Source organism: Ammospiza caudacuta, chromosome 1, assembly GCF_027887145.1.
Source record: "Ammospiza caudacuta isolate bAmmCau1 chromosome 1, bAmmCau1.pri, whole genome shotgun sequence".
Classification (NCBI taxonomy): Eukaryota; Metazoa; Chordata; class Aves; order Passeriformes; family Passerellidae; genus Ammospiza; species Ammospiza caudacuta.
The window spans coordinates 45,536,604-45,554,774 of record NC_080593.1 but is presented as its reverse complement, the minus strand read 5'-3'; the positions used below and the strand labels follow the sequence as shown (position 1 = coordinate 45,554,774).

The 18,171-nt window shown below is 39.4% G+C and overlaps 1 protein-coding gene across 4 annotated transcripts in view; it reads left to right on the top strand.

Annotated features, from left to right (window-relative positions):
- Nucleotides 1–18,171, top strand: part of TRAK1 (trafficking kinesin protein 1) — an 81,167-nt gene that overhangs the window by 17,957 nt on the left and 45,039 nt on the right. Inside the window, exon 1 of one of the 4 annotated variants that reach the window (XM_058818864.1) lies at nt 7,147–7,287. The exons of 2 other annotated variants lie outside the window; for them this stretch is intronic. In XM_058818864.1, the coding sequence (XP_058674847.1) occupies nt 7,224–7,287 (64 nt within the window). In that variant the 5' untranslated portion in view covers nt 7,147–7,223. Of the gene's footprint in view, nt 1–7,146; nt 7,288–18,171 lie in introns of those variants that run through there. One more of the 4 variants, XM_058818870.1, reaches the window with a different exon arrangement.

Sequence of the window (18,171 nt, the reverse complement as noted above, 5' to 3'; positions counted from 1 at the left end):
TGTTTCTGCTTTTATTAGGAAATAACTGCTTAAAAAAGAGGAAGCAAGCAAAGAGATTTTCAATAAAGAAATATATATTTCTTATTTCTTACAGACAGACACTTGTGTATAGATAGTAGTTCAGGAAGTTTAAGCAAATTTGGGTCTAGCCTGAGACTGATACCATGGCAACTGACATCTGACTTTACCCTTGTTGAGTTACAGTGAACAAGTCACAGGCTCCATCTATACATGAGAGAGCAAGAACTTAATAAATTTGCATGTTTCAAAATTATTGCATTGACTGCAAACATTGGTTTATGGCACAATAAACTATGAAAGTAAAAAAACTGTTTTCTGTAAGTTGGCAGAAAGGTTCTGTGAATTATGCCACTACCACTTTGGAGAGTGTTCCAGGGTGTGACTGCTTGCATAATTTTCAGTGCTGCAATTAAGCTAGTCCTCTTTTACCTGTTTAGTTTGTTTCAGAAACCTCGATGTGGGTGTTCGCAGCTGCTGTAGCTTGTCTCTTCGAAAATTTGATTTTTTTCAATGACTTATGAAAATTTCCTTGCAGTTGTTTACATGTTGAGATTGATGGTGTTTTTAACCTGTTGATGGAAATGTGATGAATTTCACAGTGTTGGTCCATGTAGCAGAAGAACCAGCAACGACCCTTAGGGATACTCTTGTGGCTTGTTAGAGCAGATTTTTCTGCCTTCCTGTGGCTTCCTTGAGATCCTAAGTCCAATTCACAACCAGAAAGGCTCAGAATCAGTAAGAATCTTCTGGGCCACATAACACAAGAGGGTGGGCATAAGGCTACTTAGCTCTCATTTTTAATTAATTTTTGAAGATACTGGTAGAAAAATGAACAACTATCCAAACATTTTAACTTATTCAGTGCTTTTTGTGGGGATTTAAGCTGCAACACAGGATAGATAATTAGAGAATTAGTTCTTAAAATTTAGTTTTCCATTGGGTAAGAAGGCAATTGGGAGGAACTGAATACTATTAGGCCTGCAACTGTTCTTTTACATACTGGAACTCCAAAGCACATCTTTGTTATTATTTCCTTCAGATGGAAGGCCGAGCTACTTTTTGCCAAATGAATTAAATAAAACTGATCTTATCCTAAAGCATAATCACATAAATTCAGTATCATCTCATTCAGCAGTCTCATTCAGGCAGGCTGTTGTTTATGTAAGCCTGAATGAAGGTATGATACAGCAAAATGACATTCCATCTCCCTGCCCCCAGATGAGGGGCAGTCAAGCTCACTTTTAGCTGAGGGCTGTGGGGAGGTCTGTGTGAGAGCCAGTCCTAGAGCACAGCTCTCTGTGAGCACAGCTCTCTGTGGGCAGAGCTACCAGAGGCATTGAGCAGGCACAGCAGTCTGAGCTTTTTCCTTGGCCACTTAGGGAGGCTTAGGGCCCATCTGGGAACTCTCTGAGAAACAGGGAGCCCGCTGCTGCATGTAAGGTGAGCCCCAGACATGTGGGCCTCAGGAAGTCCTAGTGGCTTCTGAGGAGCTGTCAGCTGCTCTTCACCCAAGGGTATCCCTTGCCTTCTTTGGAGCTGCTGCTCATTAGGGATGGTCAGACCCTGCCAACAGATGTAGTAGTTTCTCTGGAATGGTGCAAAGAAGGGATCTTCATCTGAGTTCAGAATAACCTAAGTCTTCAGATGTGGTGGCAGTGTGCCACAGGGTGCATTCTCCAGGTTTTGGAGTACCTGTCTATCAGAGCAGAGGCTTTAACCCAGACAGAGCTTCAGATTGGGAAGGCCAATTGTGACTGCAACAGACAGGTTGCTGGAAGTGCCCAGAGCTGCTCCCTACCCTGAGGTAGAGAGAGATGGCCTCCTTTCATGCAGGAGGTGTGCTGCTGTGGAAAAGCTGTCACCAGGTGGAGAAGCTGAGAGGAAGTCAGCAGGCTGTGCAGCATCAGGGAGGGTGAGACATAGGCAGTATCTAGGCGTGGCTGAGACACCAAAGGACTGTGCTCCCGTTCAGAGGGACCTTGACAGTCTGAAGCCATGAGTCAAGAGCAGCCTTGTGCTGTTCAGCAGAGTGCAAAGTCCTGCAGCTGGGAGGAACAACCCCATGTTGTAGTATATGCACCAGTAGATGCTGGGGTCCAGCTCTTGGAATGCAAACTTGCAGAAAATGACCTGGGCCATCCTGGTGGACACCAAGGTGGACATGAGCCAGAAGTATGCCTCGGCTGAAAAGCAGACTGATGGCATCCTGAGCTGTATCAGGAAGAGTGGTGCCAGCGGTTTGAGGGAGTTGTACTCAAAGCTGATCAGGTCATGCCTGGAGTGCTTAGTCCCATTCTGGTCTCCCTTTTTCTATATTCCTTCAGTGTAATGCATTCCTTTCCTCTCCCAGGAAGCTGTAATCATGTCTCTCAGTGGGTTTTTTGACTTGTTAGAAAAATAGGTCATAACCATGCAGCTGTAATATTTTTGTCTAGCTAATCAAGCATGGTATTAAGCTCAACTTCATTTTACAAATGTTTTTGCTGTCTCCATGAAAAATATAACAAAAAAAAAAAAAAAGGAGGAGATAGTAATGTACATTATTTCCAGCTGGTGAACATTTTGCAAATTTTGTTTCTTTAAAGCTTTATTCTCAATTTTCTGAATTGTTGATAGGGGTGCATTTGCTTAAATGTCTGGCTCTTGCTATTATGGTCTTACTTACAGTGTTTAAGTGTGCTCACTGATACCTTAATTGAACTTCACAGCTGGTTTTGCAGGAAGGTTGCTGAAGACATCAATTTTGATTTGATACAAATGCAAAAATAGTGCTCTTCAGTAATTATCTGGGAGAAGGAAGAAATAATCCTTTCATGTGGAAAATAGCTTTTTGTCATTAAGTACTTTAATTTCATCCAACTGCCCCTGTCTCATGTTAAATAATTCTGTTTCAGTGGGAGAGCAGTTTGACCCTCTGCTGCATTAGAAGAGTCTTTTTCTTGTATCAGGTGAGGTTAGTGTGCCCTTAGGGTGTGAAGCCACGAGCTCTGTCCCATCTGGAGGAAACACTTGTACGATTTTGAAGCCCTGGATCGTCATCCTGGTTTGATGAAGAAGAGTCAGTCAAATCTGAAGCATCCATTTTTCTAAATACCAGTTCTGAAAGCTGCTGGTAATAATGCCCTCAGTGCTCTAGATTTTACTCTGGGTTCTACTCTTTCCAAGTAAAGCAAGACTTCTTGCTAAGTAAAAGACTACACTGGAAGAGATCACTGTCCTGAGTTGCAGAGTTGTTTGTCCTTAATAAATGTGTAGTTACAGGATGACTCCTATTCAGTGTTCTTTTAGAAGGTGAGAACACCAGTTACTCTTCATTTCAGTAAATGATTCCAGTTTAGAAATGTGTTACAGCCCCTCTTTGAAAATCAGTTGGGCTTTTTAAATATGCCTGCTTTGTCAGTTTGCAAAGTATTGTGGCAAACCTTGACTGTGATTAATATGCATTACATAGTGGTGGCCTGTATAGCTACTGCTCTGATAAAAAAGGACTCCAGATGATGTTAATGGGATGGGCAACTTTATCCTGAGTGGTGGTGACTGTACTGGTGACTGTAGAAGATGATGATGTGATATGGTGTTTAATTATCTGAACCATCCTGAGCCTCCTGAACCATCCTGAGCCAAGAGAAGAAATGTGACCCAGAGGTAATCAAATGAGAGGTAATCCATTGCAGCTTTCCTGGAAATACTCCATCCAACTCCAGTGTTCAGTTTCAAAAAGCATCCTTACAGAACTGTAAAGGTTTGGAGAAAAAAGCTGAGAATGACTAAGCATGCAAACACAGGATTTATAGTGGCATGCTATGTAATGACATTCTTTTAAGACTTTATTTGTCAGCAGAGATGACTTGCTGCTGCTTTGCCCCTTAGCAACTCAGTGCACTACAGTCTTGAGTGTGCTGCTGGGGTAGATGAAAGTACCTTTGTCAAAAGTTCTCTTCAAACAAAGGGATGGGTTTGTGTGGTGTTTATAACCTGGGTAATTTAGGCACATCCGTTTAATGTTGACCTACAGCATGGATTTCTTTCAGTAAAAAGGAAGGAGAGGGCTCTTGAGCTTTTCAAGCCATCTTTTCTTGCTAATGAAACCCCTTTGTAACCACAAACTGAAGGAATGCTCACAGTTGGCTGCAAGAATTCTTTATCAATCTGTATGCTTTGCCCTGTGGAGAACAGATAAAGGGAGGGGTTTGTTTAGTTAGAAGTAAACATTAAAAAATAAAACACAATATAGCATCTGAAAGGGAATGCTAAACAAATGTGAATAACTATATTTAGATTTGGAATAGGAAAGTGCAGCTTCCTTATAGTCACAGACTTATTACCCTAAATATTTTTTCAGCCCCATTGTATATGAACTTTTAGGTGAGTAACACAGTAATACCCCAACCAAAAGTAGTGTTGCAATATGGAGATTGGAATACACAGAGGTTCAAAGTTTGTAGAATCAGTCCACCTGAAAAATGTACTGTTCTAATAAGTTTACTATAAAATGAATCTGATTCACCCCTGTAGGAAGGAAAAGTAGGGCTGCAAAGGTTGAAAGTAGGTTCTGCAGCTGCTTTGTTGAAAGTGTGCAGCTGCTTTGTCAGCTTGGTCACAAATTCCCATTCAACGTGACAACCCTTCCAGCTTTATAGAATACAATTCCTCATGTAATTGAAGAGATGCTTGGGAGTGGATACGTGGATATATAGTATTCCATCTGCCCAGGGTTTCTGAATTCATGCTGGGGAGATAATACACTTATTCCATATTTTCAAGTCTCTTGAGGAGTTCTGAAATCGTTTGGCCACACTAGTGATTTTCTCCACAGAAAAGTAATGCCTTTCTGAATTACACCAGTATGTTTCCAATCAGATCTCTAAAAAAAATCAATAAAACAAAATAACAAAAAGCCCTAAGCCCCTACCTTGAACTATTTTTATCCTGTCTCATTGAAATGGAGTGTGTGCTGTGAGAAGGACAGAGAGAAGAAAATTCTAGTGTGTTGAAGATTTCTTTTGTTTAAAATATCAGCAAATAAAAAAAGGAGATTGTCCCTGCAGCAATTTAAAGTGGTAGCCAGTGTTAATTCTTTCTATTTTAAATGCTTATTTAATAACATTAACCAGACTGAAATTACCTTTTGGACAAAAATAATACAAGTGGAACAAATAGATTATATGCAGAGCAATTGAGTTGATGTTGCCATAGGAACCTTTCTTTTTCTCTGCCATTATTTTAACAGTGTAGCCTTAATTGCATTTAATAACATGTAAAGATTTTTCCTTGTGTGTATGCATAACTGAAACTCTGCAGGACTCAAAGCTACTGCAGTGATAATTTCTTATACCAGGAAAGTTGAATAGTGATATGGTCAAGAAACTGAAGCATTTTCCTCTGCATAGCTTGACTAGGCCCTACCTATTTCTGTTACAGTAAAGCAAAGAGGTACCAGTTGGGGAGTAGAATAAGTGATAGCAACCTAGAGGATACATGAGTGAGGATGAATTAATAGATACCTGCAGAATCATGAGTGATTGAAAAGGAGAGATGGACTGAGCATTCAGATTTCCACAACTAGGAGCTTCAAGTTAGGTTAGTAAATGCAAGTTACAAAGCAAAAGGTACGGGGTTTGTATATAATGAGCAGTAGATGTAACTCTTTGCAAGAGAACGTTGGAGATGATAAAAATGTATGTGAGCTCAAGAGAGGGTAAGTCATTCAAGAATTGCTAAAAGTAGCTGTATCTGTCTCAGGCTGTCTCTGAAGATGAAGAAATTAGAGGTTGGGAGGGCAGTTGTGGGAAATGTTGGACAGTTCTCTATTGCCTGCTCATGGCTATTCTTGTGGATGGAGTCTTTGGCTAGACTGACACCAAAGACTTCCCTGGTCAAACCCAATATGGCCTCCTACCTTAATCTACTGGGATATATTAAGTCACAACTTAATCTGTCCCAGTGCTTCTACTGGTGTTTGCAAAGAATTAGCATTTCCTAAAAGAGGGGGAGAACTGGGTGAAGACTATGTGCTGGTTATGAACAAAATGGATGTCAGTCCACTTGGTATCTGTACCTGCACGTATTCAGACATGATTTTGTATTGTGGTGTTTGATGATTTAATGCCATCTGTTCCTCAGACAGGTTCTCTCCTAGTAGCTTAAACACAATTTTATTGGGGGCTGCAAAAGTATTTTCTTCCATTTTCAAAACACTGAACACAAACATGTTATTCTGGATGATGACCTTCAGCATTTTTAGGAATAGAGTAGTGAAAAATTGGCCGAACCTCCTGTCTTCAGCTATGAAACTTGGATTCTTGGGGGAGAAAAAAGGGAGGGGGAAGTGGTTCGTGGAGAGGGCAAAAATTAGGAACAGACTAGCTTTTTTTTTTGCAAGGAGAAATTTATTGCTGTCCTGATTTTGCTGATTCTTTCTTTTTTTTCGTTTGGCATTTCTCAACATCAGGATGCAGAAAGGGTTCTATTACATCAGACCAGAATAGTGTAACAAAGCAGTAGCATAGTTTAATTTTCCATGGGGTAGTCAGGCTTTTATCAACCTGTGTGGAGGACAGTAGTAATGGACTAGATTTTCATTATTAATGTACCACATGTCCCCAGTGAATTGCAGCAGTGTGATGCTGTTGTTCTGTGAGCAGTAGCAGTGGGTTGTATCATCTTTCTTAGCAACGATTTTTGTTTCCAGTATGGAGGACTCCTTCTAGCCTGTAAAGCCAGAAGCAGCAAAATGCTTTTTCTTCATCTCTGCATCGCTTTTGGAGCCAGCTCGTCTCCATGGCAACACATTAGCCTGAAAGAGATGTGGAGAGTGGGGAGGAAAGGAATGAGTTAGAAGCAGCCAGGCGGTGGTGTGTGTCCCCAACGTCAGCGCATCAGCCTTTTGATAGGAGGATTTTGTTAACACCCATCCAAGGCTCCTGTGCAGAGCTTCTTTATTAGAGGAGCCGCCAGGGCATCTATCTGCTTCCTTTCTGCATCCTTTCTCTTTTTTTTTTTTTTCCCTTCCAAATACACCCTCCACACCCCCCCCTCTTTTATTTTAGTTGTGGCCTCAGTGGAGATGTGCAGCTCATTTTCAGCTTCCCGTGAGCTGCCTTGTGCTCTGGCATTTTGCAAAGGCAGGAAGGCATGGCTGCATTTCACTTGACCTTAGCAGCGAAGTGAAATCTCCTGCATGTCACTGAAGGATACTGACTATGCAGAAATTTATTGAAGCAGATTATTATGAACTGGACTGGTATTATGAAGAATGCACGGATGGTAAATATTTCTTTCTAGTCTCTTGTTGCAGAATTCGGAGCTTGTAAGAACGGAGCATCATTATTCAATGGTTTTTAAAAGGAAATACTCAGAAAAAGGCAACACCCAGATGTAGCAGAGATGCCTGCACCTCTTTTGCACCTCGGCATCTCTTGTGAGTGTGCTGCAAGAGACTGCTGTATAGCTTTTTCCTCTCTGAAGGGAGTGGCAGAGCAACATATGCTGTGTATGAGCTGCCTTTGGGCAGGGGAAAGAATATTTGAAAAGCTAACTGTATCTACAATAATTGAGGTGATTTTAAATATACTGATGGTAATATTGATTATTGGTTCAAGTTTGAAGTCTGTGGTTTTTTCTGTGTTAGCAATATCCTGTAATATGTATATATTTGATGTGTTAGTAGGTAGTCCATGTTTTCTCTCTGGTTATTTGTCTGTGAAAGACATTAAAAATGTAGATTTTTAGAAGTGAGCAGGTTAAGTTTTTGAATTGGAAGAATTACAAACTCTGGCAATCATTATCTTTTGTGCTATTTGCAATTTTTATGTAATGTTTGCTAGGGTGCTTATTTCTGTATCAGGACACCGAATGTTTTCACCAGGCTTCTGATAGAAGGCACACAAGAAAGGGTAAGGAATTGCTAAAACTGTATTCTCTGCAGCAAGAAAAAAAATCAAGATCCCTTTTTGATGGCATTCTGAAGCAAGATACAGCCTTTGGGAATGCAGAAGTTTTACACGAATTTTATTCTGGCTGGAGAGCTTAGCTTAAACAAGGCAAGTCCAAGATCACAGTGAAGCAAAGCACAGAAAGCAGGAAGGCGCGTAGGCCCAGGGGATAATGCACATATGTAATACACAGAGATATTTCTATGGTTGTGCTCCACAATACCAGAGGGGAATGTGAAGCATCAAGATAAGTGTGACAAAATTAGAATGTTTTGTTATGGTTCTTTTGAGTGTCATGTGCCTCCATTTCAGAACTGAATGCAGTTTCAGAAGCTTGTTACTCTTGAACTTCTATTATGTTTAATTGATTACTTCTGTCCAGGTGTTCAAAGAAAGAGGTGCATGTTTATTTGAGAGATCTGACCACTTTAAGTTGGATTGAATCCATTATGTAACCTTTATCCTCTCAGTTTAACCCCAGTAAATAGTGTAGCATCTGATTAATCTGCATGATGTAACAGCCTGAGTTGGCCTGCTTTTAGAAGCTTAAGAAACAGACCAGTTGTATGGTCCATAGAAGCTGTAGCTTTCCCCAGGTTAAAGCTCCCACAGGTAGCATTTTTTTTTTCAGTTGTTCATTTTTATGATCTTTTTTTCTGTCTGGTCAAAGTGTCATATGGAAGGGTGGTGTGCCTGAATGTCTGAGCTAAGAGCTGATCTGCTTATCCATTTTGTCTTAAGCTGTGTGCTGCACTGGAGGAACTGTGGGAGTTCCATGGTAATGGAATAAGCAACAGGTGTTGGGCAAACATTTAAATACCTTGTGGGATGAGGGCCTCAGGTGCACAGTAGTGGTTGGTTGGATTCTGGGCTTACAGGTTTTCCTGTCAGTGCTGAGCCCCTGCCCAGGATATTTCTTCCATAAGCCGAGATCTGCAGAGTCAGCTGGAGTATGTGCTGGCAGTCTGCTTGAAGTATTTGGGAAGTTCTTCCCTCAGAGAAATAAGGGTTTAATGTCTGATAGGGAAATAATCTCTCCAGCAGGTAAGGCATAATGCTTTTTTGCATTTTTTAAAATTGCTGTTATTTTTAAAATTAAAGTATTAGTTTTTACTCGCTGAAGGCCAGTGCTGTCAGTCCTGTCTCTGCCTTTCAGGTGAACAGCAGTCTCAGGGTTCACAGAATTTTATAAGGTTTAGCTTCCTTTTTCTTCTTGGAGTTCAGGTATGTGAGAGAGAGGGAGATTTGAGAGATGCAGTGGAAGGCACAGTTTTGGCCTTAGATACTGGAATGTTCACTGGGTTTAAAATAGTGTTGGCATTTACCCTTGACAGAGAAAGGTATTGTAATTGTGGTAGCAGACAAAAGGCATCATTATAGTAGAAAACAGAGCTTTTCCGAAAACCTGAAGCAGATGACATATTAAAAGAGATGCCTGCCTCTTGATTGGCTTTTTATTTTTCTGCCATGTGTTTTTTTGATACCAGAGTCATTTTCCTGAGATTCTTTTTACATTCAGCATAGTGAGATAGGCAGTTGCAGCTCAGCTGACCTGTTTTGAATATCTATTTTAAGATAAATTGAAGCACAGTTAGAGAGCCAATTTCTCTGCCATACATGGACTCTCCAGATGTATGTGTGCATTCACTTTTGAATCCCACCCAGCTCACTCTTTGTTATAAATATGACATTGGAAAATAGTGGGTGGTACATTAAAACTAATAGGAATCTTCACAGGGTAATATCCTACAGAATTATTTTTCTCATTAAATTGTTCATACATTGTTTTTCAGGGCCTCTGGGACTCAGATTTCCATGACTTTATTTGGTTTCCTTTATTTAATAATTATTTTAACAGCAAATGGTTTCTTGTTCTTCAAAGAAAAAAAAAACAGTCTAAAATTAGTAAAGTATTAATGCTATTATTTAACTTAATAGGTAAAGCAGCAACTCACTGTTGCCTCAGATGTAATAAATTTCTGTACTGACTGACAGTAATTATGTCTTCAACTTGCATTTGGTAGCGGTATTTTTTATTATCTTGCAAAAGAAAAAATGCTCAAAATTTACAATTTATAAGTCTTTAAAAAGACTTTCTAGAGTTGGAATCATTAATTAATTCTTTTACATAAGGTACTCACAGAGTTTATTTTTGGTAGGAGTAGGTGGAAATAGACAATAAAATGTCACAATCTATTTGAATTACTGATGTTAACTAACATTACAATAAATTGAAACTTCTATAAATAACTACTACGCTATGCTTTTTACATACATTTCCAAGTGTAATATTTTATAATATGAGTGACACTTGTCACCTTACTTGGTGTTAACGAAGTATATTGTGTAGGTGGACTGGGGAAAGAGCTGGGCCTGTACCTGAGTGGGAAAGTAGCTATTTTCATAGCAGACTTGGACAGAATCAGTGATGAAGAGGAAAAGCTGAATCTTTTCTACTCTTATTATGAAAGATAACAGTATAAAAGTCTAGGTTCATCTAAGATTTTTTAATAGAAAAAAAATGCATTCTTAAAAATCTTGCGTGCAACTTGGGTGAAAAAAGCATTATACTAAACCCCCACACACTACCAAACAAGTAAACAAAAAGATAAGTGTTTATTCACAGAAATTTTTCTGAATATGGTTGTTCCCTGCCTCTCTTTTAGTGCAATATTTTTCTAATGAACAATGCTTTCTACAGAAATCCAGACTGATTTTAGAGAAAATTACTTTTCTTTGGTTTCTTCCATTACTTGTTTATTTCTAGCTCAACAGTTTATAACAGTGCATGAGTTCAGTTGCCTACAATTCCAGATGAATTTGTGAATGTGCAATTGGATCTTTCCTCCTCCTTTTGTTGGCCCTGTGTTTTTACAATTTCTTGTGGAGGATATGGTGTCTTTCCCTTTTTTCCCTTGCCAGACCCATGGTGTGCCTGGTTTGTTACACGTGCTGAACCTTCTAACCACTTTTATGTTTGCCTGAGCCACTCCATCTTGTTCCAGCATCCCTTCCTGTATTTTCTTCCCACTCACATTGAAATGTTTTTACCACCTGTTATGTTTGCAGTTATTGTTTAGAGCTTCTCTCCTCTATTCTGTTTTCCACTCCACTGATATAATTACCAGCAAGCTCACTAACTTTCTTTTTAACAATAGTAGACAATGTTATCTTGTACTGCTTGATCTCTTACAAGTAATTAGTTATTGTTGCCTTGCTTATGTTAGTGTGGTGACCCATCATCTCCCTCATACTTTGGCCTCTTTTGTGTCCATCTCTGTGGACAGAGTAACCCTGGTGTTACTCTGAATCTCACTGGATGCTGGCACTGGGTATGCTCCTAAAGTCTGGGAGAATCTTATGAATGCCTTTAGCATGCAGTTTTTGAAACAGCCCTTGCTCTATAGGTATGCAGCTAAAATGCTCATTCTGGTTGATCTTATTGTGCTCCCATGTCTTTTATCTCTATACATGACAAATATAGTTGAACCTTGCTTATAATCACGGAATTGTTGATACCATTATCCTGGTTTTCTGCTTTTTGCCATGCCACTTCTTTCTCTTTACTCCTTCACTGACTCCCTGTTCTTCATCAAGTCACATAAGCCACATAAGGCAACACACATTGCAGCATAGAGATATTTTTGGTTTTATTCTGTTCAACTGCTAAGTATCTAGATAAGTGTTTTCCCAGCAATTCAATTTCTTTCCCTTTCTGCAAGAGTAACATGCTGTCCTTTTGGTTGAGTGACAGAAGATATTTTGTGTGGGATTTGAAAGAGTGGGAAACATGAAACCTGTAAAAATTTGAACAAACTAACTTTACTTGACTGTACATATTAACAGAAAGCACACATTCAATAACCAATTTATCTCCCTCCCTGAAGAGCCCACCCCAAAATACCCACCTTTCTTCATCAGCATATTTAAATCCCAGTGCTGCCATTTCATCTGCTGTTTTTAGACTTGACGTACAGAGAATCTCTTTGTTCTAGATGGAGCATTCTTAGTAACAGTTAATTGTGCAGAAGTTAGATATTTTTATTGATAAAGGAACGTTAAAATGATTGAATGCATTGGAGTTCCTTGGAAATAATGAGTCAGGATAGGAGGGTTTGTTTGTATTGTGTCCAGCCTCACCCTTCTTCAAACTAGCTCCTGGTTTGTGTGTTTCCTGTTTCATGGCAGAGCTGCCGAATATCCTCTGTACCTCAGCGCAGTTGTACTGGGAGTGTGCTCAGAGCACTGCAGCCCCCTTAACAAGCTTCCTGACAGCAGGTAAAGCGTCCTCATTCAGAGTGGGGATTGCAGCAAATACACCAAATTTACTTCCCAGTGACAGCCCATTAAAAAGAATCTTCATTGTAGTATACTAATTAAGTCCTTGGGTATGTGTTTACAGGAAATATTAAAAATCTCTTTTGAATCTTTCCAGTTTAGATTGTATATTTTCAGAATGAAATACAATACAGCTGCTTTTTTTTTTTTTTAATCCATAACTGCTTATTGTTTGGTGTTGGTTGGAAACCTGCCTCGTAATCTTTAGCAAGTAAATGTCCCTTCACTGCTAAGGACGTGTAATGCAGAATATATGAAAAATGTGTTGATAGTGTGAGGGTGGGGCATACATTCCTTCTCCACCCATTATAAATTTGCTCCAGCATTTATCGTGTGCTGATATCAAAATAGGAATTACAACACTTTCTCTCAGCTTTTGAACGTCAGAGTCCTCCTGTGTGGTACAAGTTGATATTAGTCATGGTTCAGAAGCCAGCTTGTGGGAATATTCAATTACTCTCCTTATGTTGTCATGTATTTTGAACAGCAACATGCCTCCTTTCAGTGTGTCCCTCATAAACTGGATACTTAGCTGTAGTTGTCTGCTTGTCAGGATTATTAAAACCACATCATGTTTGACAGGGGTTTTCTGTCCCTAGGCTTTAAAAGGTGCTTCTTGCATTCTTTTTAATATGACTTACGGTTTTGGTTACTCTCTCAATTTCCATTTTCTAGCTATTACTGAAATGTGATAAATGGTCACTGAATGGCAAGTAGGTATTTAAGACCTTTGTCTGATTTAAGTATTTTTTAAAGAGTTGATTCACTGTTACAGGTAAGAACTGAAGACACAAAAACTCTAAGCATCAGAAACTAGAAGCAGTCCTCATTATTATTAAAATTACATATTTTAATGTAATGATGTGGGGAGAAAGAGATAATCCTATTTTTTCCCCTGACTTCTTGAGGTTATTGCTGTTGCTGAATATTGCAGTAAATTTTGGCAGTCAAAGATCAAGTTGCTTTGGGTGGCAAAATCTTTATTCAGTAATCAGTGTTTCTTCCCTCAGCAACCACTTACATGTATTCCATATCCTTTGGCTGTTATTTATATAATCATTATTGCATTGTTTGCATGTAAATATCAAGAGTTTAAAACATAGAACAGAATCATTTATCATTATTGTGTAAAAGTAGTTGCTTCCCATCTCATACTACCCCACCACTGGTTCTTCCTCACCACTACAGAGATGGTAGTAGTGAAATTGTTCCATGAATCAAACTGTTGCATTCTGCTGGCTTGTAATGTAATGTTTGTCTGTCTGTTCCTAGCTGTGATGTCCCCTCAGAGGATGATGAGGTGTCTTTGCCTTGCCCGCACTTTACCTGCAAATGCTTTGCCCCGTGATGTGGATAGGAACGCTTTAGCAGCAAAGGGCTCCTGCTTGCCACTGCAAGTAAGGGAGGCAACTTAGCAAACATTAAATATCTATGGCTACAATAAGTTAAATAAGAAAGTTAGCCTGCCCTGTGTGTGTAGCCAAGATTAGCAAACATAGCCTGTTGGAAACAAAGAGGTCTGAGCACAGGAGATTTGTTTCTTGTTGAACAAAGAAGAGATGCATGCACCCCTGAAAACACACTTGGGTGCCATATGTGGACTTGTGAGGTATTTCTCATTCCACAACTGACTGAAGAGAAAAATGAATGTGAAAAACACAATATAGGACAACTAATGGGATATGTCATTTAAGTTCTTTGTACCAGTGCAACCTCTCCTTCGTATAAGCAATAAAAAAGCTCCTTTCCCCAGCCCAGTTCTTCACTTAGTGGTTCTAGTGTGTGGTGGGTGCTGCAGTCAGACTGTACTGCACAGTAGCCCTGGGTATGAAGATCTCCCTGCTGGGTGGGATTGGCTGTGTGTGCACAGGCTCAGGCTGTTCACAGCTCCAGTGAGGTCTTGCTGCATTGGGCAAGGTGAGAGGTGATTTATGACTCTGTGTGGTGCACACCCTTCTCCAGGTGTGACAGACAGAGGCTGGGTCAGACTTCCGTGTTGAGACACTTGCGGGAAGCTACCACTGCACTCCTAAGAGCAGGGGCAGAGGAGAGGGAGCCTTGTTGATATGAGGAGTGTCAGGGAGGGTCTTTCAGCCCACTGACTTTGTCCAAAATATGTTAGTGGGGCTTTTGAGCAAAAACTGGCTACCGTCAGAGCTGGTCTGAGAAGCAACATAAACCTTCTAGTAATTAATAGACAGATGGTCTCTTCCCTCCTCCACCCCATCTGCACAACTCAAAGCTGTTGCACTAAGGACAAGTAGTCAGTCTCTCCGGAGTTCCCTGGCTGAGCATGTGAGTGAGGAAAGATGGTATCCTGCTTTGTGGAGACCTTGCTCTGCTCTGCCCAAAGATACAGCCTCCGAGGGAATGACTTCCCATCGCCTGTGAGACTCAGGCATCGTTTCGTGTCTATCTGGGATAACTGCAGCAATGTCAGTAAACGAAGAAGAAAGTTACGAATATGACTATGAAAAGGAAAATGAGAGGAAACGTGCTTTTAACAGGCAGAGCCTTGATATCTTGGAAGAAGGTACTTTTCACCTTTTGTTTTTAATATTTCATGGTATCACATGGCAACCTAAAAGTGATTTGAGTGATATTTGTGGATTAAATAGACAAAATTCTGTGTTTTACATGTGTAGCCAGTATGTTTGGATGAAGTATTTGTCTACTATCCAAATAAGAGAAATCTTAATTTATGTATACTTCTTTAAATAAGAAAGGCATGATCAACAGATGAAGGCTGTGCAATATCTATTTTATAATAAAACAGAAATTGGGAAATCTTCTCTCTCTGGGATTGTAGTGCATTTTTTATATGCACAAAATGTGTGTCTTATGAAACTGTATATTTTAGGTTGTCAGTCCCAGCAGGTGCTTCTAGAACAGAGCAGCAATTTTGTGCTTATCCATGAATTTGAAAGCGCATAGACAGAAATAATCCAAGTGTGGTGTCTTATGACTTAAATTTTCAATATAAAAACCAACCCAAAAATGTTGTTGTACTCTCTAGAAATAATGGGCAACTGACCCATTCAGGTGGAAATGGGAATGCATTGAAAATCCTCCCGTGCACTTGCTGAATAGAGAGGGTATCTATCCTAGGGCTGCTTCCAGCCAATCTGGTAACCTTCTTCAGGGTTTCAGGTAGCAAAAGCTAAATGCCCAATTCCTGTTATTTCATGTGCTGTAAATTGTTCTCTGAAGCAGTAGTTTTATGGTAGAGAATTGTTATTTCCAAATGAACTATTGTAAAGCTGACGTAGGGATGGTTTGAAGGATTGTTAGCACAGAAAATGTGACGTGCTGTGAACTTACATCCTTGTTCACCTCATGGTTAACAGTTCCTGTTCCAGACTTCTTGGTGAATAAACCATGCCCTTTGAACACCATTGCATAGGATTTTCCTGTAAAAACTCACAATCAAATATCCCACCTGGTTTTCAGATTTGTGTGTCAATGTAAAAAAGAAAGGTGCTGAAGAAAATACTGATAAAAAGAAAATTTAGAAGTGGGGATTGGGATGGAGAGCAAGCTTTCAAGGGAGGCCAGATGACATTTTTTATATTTTATTCCTATTATTTTAGCAATTAAATCATTACTGAGGCATAAATCATGCTCTTCTTGTTCTTTCTGCTGACTTTACCCTTCATCCAGATCTAACAGTCTGAAGCTGCTCTTAATGATTTTGAGGGGGGGAAAGAAAAATTTGAGTTCTATCTGGGATAAATTTAGCCCTGTCTTTCTACACTGCCTTCCTCTCAAAAGCTCAGTATGTGTTTGAAATGTCTTCTAAAGATGCCTTTTCGTCTCCACCTATGTGTTCATATCGCCTACACACTCAGCGTAGCAGAGATACAGATACACAAACTTATATATGGTATTTCTATGTATCTTTGCACAGGGGAGTACTTGCAAAGGGTAGTATTTCTCTAGGAGAATGGGTGAGTCAATCCATTCTGTAAGTAAAGCAGATGGAAACACCAGCATGTAGCCTTTTCATCCTGAACAAAGGAAACATTTTAGCTATATCTGGCTGTAAATCTGGTACCAGAAACAGCAAATCAGAGGATATGCTCCACTTCAACCATTTATAGTTATTGAAAAGAAGAGGATAAAAACTGTGTAATTAGGACTCCTTAACTGTTTAGCCTATTCCATATGCAGGATGTGTACTCACTTCTTGACTGTTATTTCCATAGTCATTTTGCTGTAGTGAGGTTTTTCTCTGTGCCGACGTTTAGATGCCGTAATTCCCCTGAGTGCTGTTTCTGGAGCCTGTCATGGAACTAACATTATGCCTGGCAGCATTGCAGTCAGCTCTCTTGATGAGAGTGGAAAGCACCTTTGGAATTGGCATTGCTTTGGAATTGTAAAGTTGCCTGACAGCAGTATGTTTACCTTTCATTTGATAAGCTGGCCTCGGGGCTGACTGCAGTGAAACTTTGCTCAGGGATATCTGTTGACAGTGTCTTCTCAGATTTTCTTCATAAAGGAACCTGAGCTGTGAAAGGACAACCTGTCAGCTTCCTTTGATTAGTGATTTGTTGAGTCAGCTGTTTCTGAAAGGTAACTGTGTTTTGATTCTTGCTTTTGCAGCTGGGACAGGAAAGGACTCTTACCTATATAGGACCTATGATGGCAGCCATTTCCATTTACTAATGTAGTAGTTTAAAAGTCCTATTTATCTAAAGCACTTAGTAAGTGCAGGCAAAGAATCTGTCTCCAGTTGAATTAAGAAGAAAAAAAGTCCTGGGATCACTATTAAAATCTTAAATCAGACACTCCAGGGATCTGACTCCAGAGATCTGCTTTCTGGATCTGACTGAAAATGTAGGATACAATACAATGGAGGCCATTCAGAGCTCTGGAATCTGTGAATGCTAGAGCAAAAAAGATAGGAGCCATTCTTGAAAGCTTTGGCACAACCATTCCCTCCCAAAGAGTTGGAATAGGAAAAGACTATATATCTAAGAAAGGAGACAGCTGACAATATGTGGCTTACAGGCTTGTAATTTCATTTTAGGATTTTTAAAGATGTACAGTCCAGATCCTGATTTAAATCTTTCACACATTTATTTATTACATTGACTGTAGTCTAGACATTTCTTGACAAAAAAAAAAAAACAAATGGAAGAGAATATCAAGACAGTAACTCAGTGGCTAGTAGTAAAAAACCCTGCAAAAAAAGTTTTAAGAAAGAGCTATCCTGAGCTGTGTCTGTAAATGATGTATGCATTAAGGAAATTAAGAGAATTAAGGTGTTGTCTCCAGAGACTTTTTCTTATTTTCTTATTTCACTTTGTGTCTGTATTTTCCAAGTTACCACATTTGATCTGTTTATGCTAATAGAAGGAACAAGTGTCTGATGCTCTTTTTGAAATTTCTTTCAACTTGATTTTTCATTCATCACTAGAAAATTTGATGAAGTTCATGTTCTACTTAGAGGAAGTACTTTGAAATTATTCCCTGCCTGAAGTTTCAGGCAGAGGCTTTAGAAAAGAAGTAAAAGCTGTGGTTTGTTGTTTTTAAGGGGCTTTTTTTGTGAACCTGCAGTTAGGTAATAACAAAGGTTTGTATTTAAGGCTTGAATATTGAATTTGCTAAGCTATTTGAGTACCCTATGAGAGAAACTGCAGTAAACAAACATTCCTTAAACCATAGCCTTAAACAGTAAGATAAAATCTCTTCTTCCAGAAGAATCAGTACCTGCAGCTTAATATTAAAAGATTATTTTGCAAACAGTGCCATTGAGATTACAGTAAGCCATGCTGTAGCATTTGAAGAAGACAAAATCAGAATCTATTGGATTGTCTGTTGAACTTCCTAACTGATTATGTATCTCCCACAACATCATGTTCTTCCAGACTCCTGC